The sequence below is a fragment of the Vulpes vulpes genome, chromosome 5 (genome assembly GCF_048418805.1).
Source record: "Vulpes vulpes isolate BD-2025 chromosome 5, VulVul3, whole genome shotgun sequence".
In the NCBI taxonomy this organism is placed as follows: domain Eukaryota; kingdom Metazoa; phylum Chordata; class Mammalia; order Carnivora; family Canidae; genus Vulpes; species Vulpes vulpes.
This window is the reverse complement of record NC_132784.1, coordinates 94425682-94439260: the sequence shown is the minus strand read 5'-3', so window position 1 is coordinate 94439260 and position 13579 is coordinate 94425682. Positions and strand designations below refer to the sequence as shown.

General features: G+C 35.5%; 1 protein-coding gene across 17 annotated transcripts in view; it reads right to left on the bottom strand.

Annotated features, from left to right (window-relative positions):
* Positions 1-13579, bottom strand: part of KCNT2 (potassium sodium-activated channel subfamily T member 2) — a 374048-nt gene that overhangs the window by 179275 nt on the left and 181194 nt on the right. For all 17 annotated transcript variants that reach the window (XR_012001790.1, XM_072759479.1, XM_072759480.1 and 14 more), the window contains one exon: positions 9602-9665. Coding sequence is in view for 16 of the 17 variants with exons in the window: in XM_072759479.1 (XP_072615580.1) it covers positions 9602-9665 (64 nt within the window). In the remaining variant the exon portion in view is untranslated. The remainder of the gene's footprint in view (positions 1-9601; positions 9666-13579) is intronic.

Sequence of the window (13579 nt, the reverse complement as noted above, 5' to 3'; positions counted from 1 at the left end):
ATGTGTACACAGTCACAAAATTCTATGTGTTTATTGCATCTAACATTTAGACTTAATCCACAAACAATGGCAGAAGACTTAGTTTGGATCACAGGACAAAAACGTAAATGGTATCAGTCTTCAAATACAAAAATATAAGTACAAAAGACCAAAATTGGATCATGGAAAATTGGGAATGAAAGCTGAAGGAGAGAAGGAAACAAATGCCATATTCTTACAAAGCAGAGATACAAAATATAGTATCAGCAGTTCAATGGATTGAAAGTAAATATCTTCTTTTAGGAAATAGATTAAAAATGGAAAAAAGAACAGACAACTCATACCTAAAATCATACATATATATATATGTATGCATGCTTTCTTACCAATTAAAATTTCAAACTGTGGAACCACTTTCATGTACAAATGTGTGACCCATTCAAACAGTCAGCTATTATCACCATGGGAAGCACCTTTGGTACCAAGAAAGGAGTGTTAAAGTTGACCTGACCTGGGTAAAGCCCAGACTCCGCTGCTCTGGGAAATCTAATTAACAATCCTGAGCCTTGGTTCTCTCATCTATAAAACAATTGTGGTAAGCATGAAATGACATAATGTGCACAAAATGCCTGACCACATGAAAGCTACTCATGAAATGTTAAATTTGTTTGGTTCCTTTCTGCTTGTTTGCTTTATTAAATGGACTCGAAAAAAATGAGCTAAGATATGTATACAAAGAGAAGCAACATTGACTAGAACTCCAGTTCTGTATAAACATGCAAGATTTTTGTAGAAAATTAGCATTACATTATTAGATGTTTTAAAAATGTTATCATTCTGCACAATAGGTTATGTAGTAAAATACATGTTTGAAAGTCTATTATTGGGACGCCTGGGTGGCTCAGCGGTTAACACCTGCCTTTGGCTCAGGCATGATCCTGGAGACCCAGGATGGAGTCCCACATCAGGCTCCCTGCATGGAGCTTGCTTCTCCCTCTGCCTATGTCTCTGCCTTTCTCTCTGTGTGTCTCTAATGAATCAATAAATAAAATCTTAAAAAAAATAAGTCTATCTTTTCAATATAAAAATAAATAAATAAATAAATAAATAATTTGTCATCTTATGGAAAAAATGGGCATTTTCTTTAAAAGCAGATATCATATGCTCCATTCTTTTTTTAAGATTTTTTTTTAAATAATCTCTACATCCAATGTGGGGCACAAACCTACAACCCCAAGATCAAGAGTCACATGCTCCACTGACTGAGCCAGCCAGGAGCCCCTCAGCTTCATTCATTCTTTTTAATTAAAGTTGATCTAGAATCATGAAAAAGCATTTTGACACTAATGAAACTACACTTAATGATTTCTTAAAAATAATTTTTGTCATTCAATACAAAGAAGAAAAAGATTAGAAAGGATGCTGCTATGGCACCTTTCAGGTTCATGATTACCTTTTGATATTTGAATATTGGAATAAATATAAAACTTTAGATAGGAATATGTTTATTTTTATGAAATATCATTAATTCTAAAACAGAACCATTGGGAATATTTATTAATTTTTCATTTTGATATTATTCACAACTCTCTTTTCCCAATTAGAAAAATGTACACAAAGTAATACTATACTTGTCAGTATCCTATCTGGTTTAAAAAATGTTATTAAAACAACAGAAAATGGGGCGCCTGGGTGGCTCAGTCGGTTAAGTGTCCGCCTTCAGCTCAGGTTGTCATCTCTGAGTCCTGGGATCAAGTCTTGCATTAGGCTCCCTGCTCAGCAAGGAGTCTGCTTTTCCCTCTCCCTCTGTCTCATCCCCTGCTTGTGTTCACTTTCTCTCTCTCTCTTTCTCAAATAAATAAATGAAATATCTTTTTTTAATTTAAAAAAAATTTTAAATAAAACAACAGAAGAACTTACTCAATTTTGCAACCCAGCAATAATAAATGCATGTGCATCTATCAGAAATAGTGTGCAATTAACATTTTTCACAGGTGTAACTATATCAAAGAAAATAATACAAAAGAAAATTTTCATAATAGGATGATTTTTTTAAATTTTTGAGTATAGAGGACACTCAATGTCACATTAGTTTCAGGTGCAAAACATAGTGATTCAACCTCTCTGTATGCTATGCTATGCTCCCCATAAGTGTACCTACCATCTGTCACCACAAAATGCTATTACAGTCTCATTCACTATATCCCCTATGCTGTGCCCTTTATTCCCATGATTTACTCATTGCATACCTGGATACTTACATGTTCCACTCCCCTTCATCTGTTTTGTCCAACATCCTGTTCTCCTTCCCTGTGGCAACATCACTTTGTTCTGTACATTTATAGGTCTAGGGATCCCTGGGTGGCGCAGCGGTTTGGCGCCTGCCTTTGGCCCAGGGCGCGATCCTGGAGACCCGGGATCGAATCCCGTATCAGGCTCCCGGTGCATGGAGCCTGCTTCTCCCTCCGCCTGTGTCTCTGCCTCTCTCTCTCTCTCTGTGACTATCATAAATAAATAAAAAAATTTATAGGTCTAATTCTGCTTCTTGCTTATTCTTTTTTTTTTTTTTAGATTTCACATATGAGTGAATGCATATGGTATTTGTCTTGCCTTGCATGATTTATTTCACTTAGCATAATATTCTCTGGGTCCATCTAAGCTGTCAAAAATGGACTGGTCTCATCTTTTTTTGGCTGTATAATATTCCATCGTGTGTGTGTGTGTGTGTGTGTGTGTGTACCACATTGTCCTTATCCATTTGTCTAACAGTGGATACTGAAGTTGCTTCCATATCTTAGTTATTGAAAACACTGCTATAGTAAACATAAGGGTGAATATATTTTCTTGAATTAATGTTTCCATTTCCTTTGGGTAAATACTCAGTATAAGAATTACTGGATTATATTTTATTTCTATTTATAATTTTGGGGAAACCTCCACGCTGTTTTCCACATTAGTTGCACCAATTTACATTCCCACAAATAGTGCACAAGGGTTCCCTTTTCTCCACATCCTCACCAACTCTTGCTGTTTCTTGTCTTTTTTATTTTAGCCATTCTGACAGTCGTAAGCTGTTCTATCACTGTGTTTTGATCTGTATTTCCCTGATGATTACTGATGTTGAATGTCTTTTCATGTATCTATTGGGCTATCACATAAGAATGCTTTTGAACCACATTTAGAAAATTTTCTTTGAAAGTATGCCTAATATAAAAAATTCAGCCCTATAGACATTAAAAATTTATTTTCTCTGCACAACAGATAATCCTAACTCAGGTATACATATATACAACTAGAAAATATTGCAAGGTAAATCTAATCCATTAAAAATAATTATTAAAAAGGTTCATTTTAGGAACAAATACATTTTAAAAATTAATCTAAATTAATTCTTAAGAAATCATAAAGATTTCACTAATTAATTTCACATATATATCTTCGGAATTAAAGTTAAGCAAAGAAAAAAACTTGCCTAATTTTATTTATTTAACAAATATTTCTCCAAGGAAGATTCAATGTAAATGACCTTATCCAAGTAGAACTTTTTACTTTGTTCTGTAACTGTGTCAGTAAAATAGAAATCTACATGTTTCTTTTTGCTATCAAATAGTTTCAACTCTATTTCTCAACCCCTGTTGCAGAATATGCAGTAGGAGTGACTGATTGTTACCCCTTGCAGACTAGAGAAGGAATTTCCTGAGAATCTCCTACAATTTTACCATGTGATTCAATTGTCTAATCTGAGTGCACTGGATTACAATTAGGGAGACCAGATAGTTCTTAAGTCAAATTGGAGCAAAATTCCATCAGTAGGAATATATGGAGATTCCAGGCCTTCTGACCCTCCCAAGACACTCACTTTCACTCCCCAAAACAAGTATAAATGACGATGATACTGACTTGACTGCATTAAGTGTAAAATTCTAGAGGTCATTTTCCTCTAAATGAAGATACAAAAAAAGGTTTAATGAATGTGAAATGATTCAGCTGTAGCAGAACTGGATAATCATAAAGGAGGACTTACTTATTCTCTTATTCCCCCCACCTCCCAAGAGGAATAACCTACTTGGGGAGAGGCAACTAAAATAAGTTTGCCTGGGCCAACTCCTCATATGTACACAAAGATATAAACAAAACAAGATGACCTAGATTTTTGGCCAAAAATTCATATATTTATTAACCTTTGGAGAATCAAAGAGCAATGCTTCAACTCTCCTGATAGGATTTAAGCCAAATCCTGGGGGCTGACGGCAGGGGACTAGAAGTTGTTGAACCAACTTCTCTGTAGAAAACAATGTAGAATGGTTTGCAGCAGTGACTATGCCAGGCCTTTATTAAGACAATAGTATGGGAGTATGTTCATTATCAAGCAATACTAATACAATACTAACACAGCTATTTAGCATAGTGCAACATTTTTCTGAGTCCTTACATTTTTTTCTAAATAAATCTTTAATTAGACCATTGTGCCCACGTATGTAAAAATGATTTTAAAGAGCTGAATGGTGGCCTACTGGTGTGTTCAGATTTGAGCATACTAGGAGTAGGCTGCCAACCATTTTGTAATCAAATCCTGAAAGTCTGTTTCTCTAAGTACTGTAGACACTTGTATAAGACTCTATTTACACAAGCACAAATCAGTTGTGAGACTCCTCAGTCTTTGCCAAAGGAGAAAAAATACCATATACTTAATGCCACTCAAAGATACTGGTTTTTCTTCTTTGCCATCTGTCAAGACCTAAAATTCCATTCAATTAACAGGACCCAGGTTCTGCACCCTGTCCCTCTATTCAAGGTGTCCTAAACTCTGACATTGACTTCCCTTCTGTAGTATTTCCCAACACTTTAAATATTTAACTACATTCTCTTCTTGCTTGCATGCTTTCTGGTGATAAGTCGAATGAAATTCCTATCTTTGCTCCTCTATAGTTAGAATGTTCCAATCATCCCCAGCTTCTTTCAGGAGTTTATTTTTGATTTTCTATACTTTGAAAATGATACATCTAGGTGTATTTTTTTTTTTTTTTGTCTTTTCTGCTTGATGTTCTCTGAGTTTCCTGGATCTGCAGTTTGGTGTCTGATATTAATTTGGGGAAATATTCAGTTATTATGCTTTCAAATACTTCTTCTATTCCTTCCTTTCTTCTCCTTCTGATATTCCCATTACATCTATGTTACACCTTTTGCAGGTGTCCCAGAGTCCTTGGATATTCTGCTCTGGTTTTCGGTGTTTGTTTTAGTTTCTCAGTCTTTGCTATCTTTGCCTTTTAGTTTGGAGGTTTTTGTTGAGTTATCCTCAAATTCAAAGATTATTTCCTTAACCATGTCCAGTCTACTAATAAGCTCATCAGAGGCATTCTTCATTTCTGTTATGATTTTTTATCTCTAGCATTTCTTTTTGGTTTTTTATTAATGTTTCTTCTATCTCTCTGCTTGCACTACCCATTTGTTTTTGCATGCTGTCTATTTTATCCATTATATCCCTTAGAATATTAATCAGTTATTTTAAATTACTGGTCTGATAAGTTCAACATCCCTGCCATGTCTGTTCTGTCCCTTGCTCTGCCTCTTCAAATTATCTTTTTGGCCTTTTGATATGCCTTGAAATTTTTTTCTTGATAGCCAGTCACAATATATGAAGTTTCTTTAACTGCTATAAGCAGATCTTTAGACATGAGAGAGTGAGCTGTGGGATAAGGGAAAGCATTCTATAGTTCCACGATTTGGTGTCAGCCTTTTAGTGAACCAATACCTCTACTGTAACCTTCACAAATGTTCTTTCAGTGTCCTAGCCCCCTTTATTGAAAAAGGATGGCTAGAGTGATCTAAAATTGAATATTACCCTTGACCCACAGCAGTTACTCTCTGATAACTAGGTATCCAGCAGGTTAAGCTCTGGTTTACTAGTTTCCCTGAAAGCAGGGACTGTTAAGAGGAACAGAATGCTCTGGTGTATTTCAAAATGGTTTTTTTGCCTGGCCCCTTGTTGAAATCCCAAAGGGATTTTTTTTCTCATATTTACTAGGAGAACCTAGTTAAGCTCCTGGAGGTAAATCTCACAAAATTATGGTATCTTTTCCCCAGGACTACATTTCCTTGGGAGGTGGGGGCAGGGAGGGGACAAGTAGGTAAAGTCTCAAAGTTGTCGGCACTGAACCTCCAGCAATTAATCAATTATAGTTCAGGTTTCCCTGCCCCCACACTAGTTCCCAGGATGATTTCCACTTATGAGTCTCTGGCTTGAGTAAATTACTATCCTCTATATTTGCGTGTCAATGAGTGTCTCCAGTCTTGGGAGTAGTACTTTGTCCTGTTTCTTCACCTCTCTTGCTTTTCTCTTAATCCTTGTATACAATTATTCATGTGTTATATTATTTTTAATTTCCAGGAGCTCGTTTTGGTTCACTAAATGTTTCTTGTTTTGTCTTCAACTGTTTTGCTCTACAGCCAACTATTCTTGTTTTATATATGTGCACTGTCCTCAACTTCTAATGTTATTCTGAGGACATTTGTTATATATTTTAAAATCTATTTCTTCTCCCAGAATTGTATAGTTTTGTTTGTTTCCTCAGAGTTCCTCTTTTCTTTTTATTTTTTAAATTTTTTTTTAAATTTTTATTTATTTACGATAGTCACAGAGAGAGAGAGAGAGAGAGAGAGGCAGAGACATAGGCAGAGGGAGAAGCAGGCTCCATGCACCGGGAGCCTGATGTGGGATTCGATCCTGGGTCTCCAGGATCGTGCCCTGGGCCAAAGGCAGGCGCCAAACCGCTGTGCCACCCAGGGATCCCAGAGTTCCTCTTTTCTATACACTTTTTATCTTTGTTCTTTCTTTTCCTTGTCAGGAATTTCTTTAAATATTTAATGATTTCTGTTATCTGAACATATGTAAAAGTGAAACACTCAAAAGCTATTTGGGATTTGATTAAATGTGGAAATCTTATTTTCACATAGATCTTATTGTAAGGTGATTAATCTGTGACGCTGCACACACACACATACACACATACATGCCGTATAGACATGCATATATAAACACATATATACGTCATTCTCACTTGTGATGGACCATTCACCCAGAAAAAAAATTTCTAATCTTATGCCAGTGGAGGTGTAGACCTGGTTATTAGGTTTCTGAGTCATTTGGGAGAAGCATCTCACATTCAGTGAAGTAACTTACTCTTTAATATCTTTGACTTTACCCTCTCAGCTGCACCTACTGGTTCTGAGTGAAAGGTATCTCTGGATCAAATCTCCCAACAGCAAATCCATTTCCCAGGTGGGTAAAGGGATCAGCAATAGATTTCTGGAGGGATTCAGGGAGTCTAATTGTTTCTTTTACAGACTTTTAATCACTATTCATATGTTTAGTCCTACATATAACCCTACTCACAGAAGCATCTGGTGCCTCTATTTCTTGAGACTTTTGAGGTTCCATTGCAAAAAAGCAGCCTGCTTCTGACTTGTTTCCTCTCTCAACTTAAATTATAACTTCCTTCTGTCTAAGTCAGTTACCACTCACCCATCTGCTTTCTAGCTTCCACACTTGTGTTAGTGCTGTCTCTTCTACCACCATCTCCTTCATCCTAATGAGTGACATTTTTTATTCATTTCCTGTGAATTTAGCAGTGTCAGGACAAAATAGAATGCATTTATTTAGCTGAATGATCCCAAATTCACATTGTAAAGAGTCCTCTAAAAGATTTTATTTATTTATTTATTTATTTATTTATTTATTTATTTATGCTTATGCTTCTCCTTGTTACTCAAAACTTTATTGATACTGGACGATTGCAAGTATTTAAAATCAAATTACCACTTAAGGGACACAAGACATACAATTACATAAGCTAAATAATTATGGAAACATACAGTAGATTATGATCAGTTCAAATTCATTTATTTCATAAATACATTTGGAGCACCTAATGTGCCAAGTCAATTAAGAAACTACTGAAATAGTACTTAAGTGAACTGATGAGAGTGTGGTCTGAATTGAGATAGCAATCTTGGAGAAAAAGGGGAGCCAATGAATTTTTAGAAATATTTTACAAATTATCCAAGCTATATTTGCTCTATTCTCTTGTATTAGTTTAATAGGCTGCAATAATAAAGTAGCACCAAGTGGATGGCTTACATAGTTTAAATTTATTATTTCCCAGTCCTGGAGGCCAGAAATACAAAATCAAAGTGTTGGCAAGGTTCATTCTTCTGAGGGAAAAGGAGGGAAGGATCTGTTTCAGGCCACTCCCCTTGGCTTCTAAATGGTTGTCTTCATGTTCACATGGAATTCTCCCTGATACGTGTCTCCAAATTTCTTGTTTTTACAAAGACATCAGTCTTATTGGATGAAGGTCCACCCTAATGAATGCATTATAACTTGATTATCTCTATTAAGACTTTATCTCCAAATAAGTTGACATTATGGGGTACTGGGGGGTTGGACTTCAATATATGAGTTTTGGGGGACACAATTCAAGCCCTAACAACCGTCTTCAAAAAAAGAATGAGAAAATTGGCTTAAAACTGAATAAGATGGGATGCCTGGGTGGCTCGGTGGTTGGGCGCCTCCCTTCGGCCGAGGGTGGATCCCTGGAGCCCCAGGATCAAGTCCCACATCAGTCTCTCTGCATGGAGTTTGCTTCCCTCTGTCTATGTCTCTGTTTGTCTCTCTCTCTCTCCCTGTGACTCTTATGAATAAATAAATAAAATCTTTTTAAAAAAGAAACTGAATAAGAACTTTAGTAAATTAGAGTGAAGTCAAAAGCTTGACACATTCAGGACACACAGTCAAAATTAATATAATACAGTATCCTCTTAAATGCTCCAGAAAAAAGCAAATCACGTCCCTGAAAGACCCATGCATATATCTCCTTTTCATCAGTCACTAGGGAAACCACCAAGGCTTTGTCTCTGCAAAACAGATATGGCTAGAGATAACTCATTACCTTAGAAACAAAGGAGTTAACAGTACCTACTCAACATAAATTAATAAAACACTTTTTAAAAACAATGAAATTGGAATACATGTTTAAAAATAGAAGTTATAATTCAATAAGTTATACCATTTAAGTTAATTATGAGTTTATGCAACTTTAAGCCAAAAAGAAAAAATGGTCATAGAGACCATATATGCCAAAGGTTGCCAAGTTGGGATGTACTTCCCAATAACCTGGGGATCTTTTTAAAATACACAGACTCCGGATCCCCACTTCATATATCCTGAATAAAATTTTCATAAATGCATACTTTTTTAGAAGCTCTCCAACTGATTCTAATGCAGACTGCCTGATCCATCTGCTTTGTTTTGAGTTGAGGAAATTGAGACCATTTTAACAAAATTACATAGCAAAGAACATATTTAATAAAAATATATGACTTATTTCATTATGATCAACAGAAAACCAAGGATTAGCAGAAATTACTTCAAGAACAGTTTCATTGACACAGTCCATAAGGCAGCTATTATTCATATTATAACAAAGATAATCTAGAGATATTTGCTTCCCTTTAGTAATATTTTAAAATCACCTATATTTAACATTAGCAGATTTTTTAAAAATTCAAAAACAATCTTCTAAGGTGAGAAGAACAATTTATGAAAGAGATTTTAGAAACTTACAGATGATGTCCTATCCACTTCACAACGGCTGCTCAGAATAAAACAGGCCTCAGCATCATCCATCCTAAATACAGACAGAAAAACAAAGTAATCATACACTGAAATATCTCTGTACTGTCTGAAAAATAGAATTCCAATGCTTAGTCCAATGTACACAAAGTACAAATAAACTTTGTACCTTAGTATCCTTAGGCTTAAATGAAAGTTAGATTTCTAGCAGATCATGACTGTACTTGACTGTAAACAAAACAACTGTTGTTGAACTGGCTATATAACTCAATAGTTCATAATGACAAAAGTAAAAAAAAAAAACCTCAAATTTTATTATTTTATGATTGTATATTTTTTCATATATATATGCTTTGTTTAAATTAGGGAGTTGTATTGACCTTTATTTTATGATTTTATTTTAACTATAAAGTTACTCAATTAAGTAAGAGAGAAGGAACAGAGCTCCTTAGTATTCTTATGTCAAACTCTACTGTACATTTACATTTCTTGGAGATGATTCATCATCTTGTTCCAAATCCCTGTCCCTTATGCTAAAGCTCTACATTTCTTAAATTTGGTGATAAACAGTATGTTTCAGTGCTTGATAATAATGTTCTCAAAACATAAAAGTGTTGAGGTGCCTGGCTGGCTCAGTCAGTAGAACTTACAATTCTTGATCTCAGGGTTGTAAGTTCAACTTCCCCACTGAAGAGATTACTTAAAAATTAAAAAAATCCTTAAAAAAATAATAACATAAAAATGTTAATTTCAAGATAAAGAATGTTTATCTTTCTGGTTAATTATGATAAATCTTCCTTCCCCACAAAAAAATTTTTTTATTTGCAGAGGAGAGATAGAAGTCCATGAAATTAGATCAAACCAAACAGTTTTGGAAAAGTACTGAATTATCATTACAAGATAATGAGTATTGCATAACATTTTCTAAACATCATCTTCAACAAAGCAATTCAAAATTCATGCAACTGACCTATGGAACTGGTTTGGAGAATCCTACTCCTTGTTTCTTGCATGGGAAATTGTGTTGAAGAATGTATTAGTTAACGTTAAATCCCAAATCCTTATATGACATTAGGATAATAAATGAACATAAAACGAATACTTCTTTCTTAACCCAGATATATTTTTTTTAAGATTTTATCTATTTATTCATGAGAGACACGGAGAGAGAGGCAGAGACATAGGCAGAGGGAGAAGCAGGCTCCCCGTGGGGAGCCTGATGTGGGGCTCTATCCTGGGACTCCAGGATCAAGCTCTGGGCCAAAGGCAGGTGCTTAACCACTGGGCAACCCAGGAGTCCCATTAACACAGATATTTTTAGTATTACCAGCCTGCTACCTTTCTCATCCTCATACTCATCCTTTGTATATTCCAATGAATGAATGCTTCTTGTAAATGTGATTTTGCAGAGAAATCATTTCATTATGTTAATAATAAATGAATTGTTAATCCTAAATAAATCATGTAATTAATAAAAAAGTAAATAAATCATTTTCCCTCTACCCTTCTAGGTTCTTGGCTGAGACCCCTCTGTAATAGGAAGACAGATTAACAGAAGAAAAACAAACAGATGTTTAATAACACGTATACCTCCTGTATACGTGGGAGATACCCAGGAAAACTGATTAACTCCTCTCCCATGATCACCACCTTAAACATCATCTTCAATTAAAGACAAAAGATGTTTGGCTAATGGTGGAGCCAGTAAATGGAAACCTAAAAAGAAAAGCACCATAAACAGGGATAAGATTGTCATGCAGATTTAGGTCCTTGCCTCCTCCTCCATTCACAGGAGTTTCTGGAGATTGAGTCATCCTTTTTAGAGAGAGAGAGAGAGCGCCTTAGGATGGAGAATTCCCTTATAAATGTAAATATCCCTTACAAAACAGTGAACTTCTACTGGGTTTTCAGTTTTTCCTGTGTCTGCTGTTTCTTCAAAATAAACAGCTCACAATAATCCTTACACCATTAAAGCATATTTTGGGATAGCAAATTCTGCTCCCTTCTATAATATCAAGCTAAAAGACTAACAGCTAATACTAATAGCTTAATTTATTAGGTAGCAAAAAGCCTTCAATTATCACATGAATTCATAGTGAACATAATATGTGAAGAACTTAATGCATACAGTAAATTAAGCTTATTGATTATATATGTAGATGAATATAAAGATCCAATTTATATTAGTGTCTAAGCAACTATCTCTTTAGAGTTCCCGAATAGTGTGTATAACATGGTAAATAGCAAACACTTAAAGCCATCTATTACTTGAGGTACTAGGAGAATCTGACTTAACTTTGTGTGTACACTGACATCTTTGAAGTATTTAATCCACCAGAAGTACTAATATATTCTCAAAGAAGCTAAATTTCCTAATTACATACCATTTATTAAATCCTGATAGTTTTACTAACTGTTTTGGTTAAAGAAGTTATTAAATCATTGAAAAATCTCACTTAAATTGATCTACTATATATAAATAAAAAGTAATGTTGAAGTTTCACTTATAGAATATCTAGTTATCACTTTGTAGAATTAAACATCAAAAAGGGAGTTTTCTTCTCACCTACATACACACACACACATACACACACACACAGACAAAATATGCATAAATACACCCACTAACACACATACTCAAATCATCCAGAATAAAACAAAACAACAAAATAAAAAAATACTTCTACTCTAAAATTGAGGGAGGAGACTTCTATTTAAAAAAGCAGGTAAAACAACTCAAAGACAATTATGGAGATGTGCAATCCACAGCCACCTCAGGATGGACCATATTGACATGAAGATTATTTTGAGCCAAAACACAATCGAAACCCAGCAGATTCAGTAAAGCTCTTTATGTCCCTCCTCAAATGCCTGAAAAGACTTTCAATAGAAAATCTGGGCAGCCCCGCTGGCTCAGTGGTTTAGCGCCACCTTCAGCCCAGGGCCTGATCCTGGAGACCTGGAATCCAGTCCCACATCGGGCTCCCTGCAGGGAGCCTGCTACTCCCTCTGCGTGTGTCTCTGCCTGTCTCTCTGTGTGTCTCTCATGAATAAATAAATAAAAATCTTTAAAAAGAAAGAAAGAAAATCTGCTCCAGGAAGGGAGCTATCACCACAGAAAACTGCAAGATGCTATAAACCAGGGAAGGTAGGTAGAGAAGATCCTAGCAAGGCCTGTGTTATCAAAGTCCTCTAAATCCCACTGTTTCTGAGTGGCCTGGCAAACATTTGTTTACCAAATGTTGACTCTTTTTCATCCTCCTGTAAATTGTTTTCCTTCCCTTGGAAGTCCCAGACCCCTCCCCCTTTACCTTAGGTCAGAATGGTTTATTTTGCTTAACTGTCTTTGGAAGTTCCCTGTCTGTATGGATTCCCTGTACATACACTATTAAATTTTATTTGCTCTTGTTAATCTGTCTCATGTCCATTTGATTCTTAGTCCAGCCAGAAGAACCTAGAAGGGGACAGGACATTCTTCTTCCCCTACAAGACAAGTTTAAAACTTTAAAAGCAACAGAAAACATGGAGCAAAACCATCTCTGCTAAATATTTCTTCTGGCTTCTTAAACTATGAGTGTTGTTTGCAGATGCCCTGATTATCTGGTACCCATGGTCTGTCTGCCCAACCACATTTTCACTCTGTTTATGTGGAACAACCCCATGACCTGTGAAAAAGGTATACACCTATGTCACCTTTAAGCCAGGCTAGCTAGCATATGTGCAACAGGAAAAGAGCAACTAAGACCCAGTTACCTTCTGAGCCCCAGGAACATCTCTGGCAACACAAGTGTCATCTGCCCAATACAATCTCTAAATTTTAAAGCCTGATTCAAACTGCCCTGGCATTTCACATAATGTTTAGCACAAGATTTTTATTTCTGGAATAAAAACAGTATTCAGGGATTTGGAGACTACTCTAATAGTGAGTCTGGATAACTCAGCTCTTCTCTGAGAGCTTGAGATAATTAC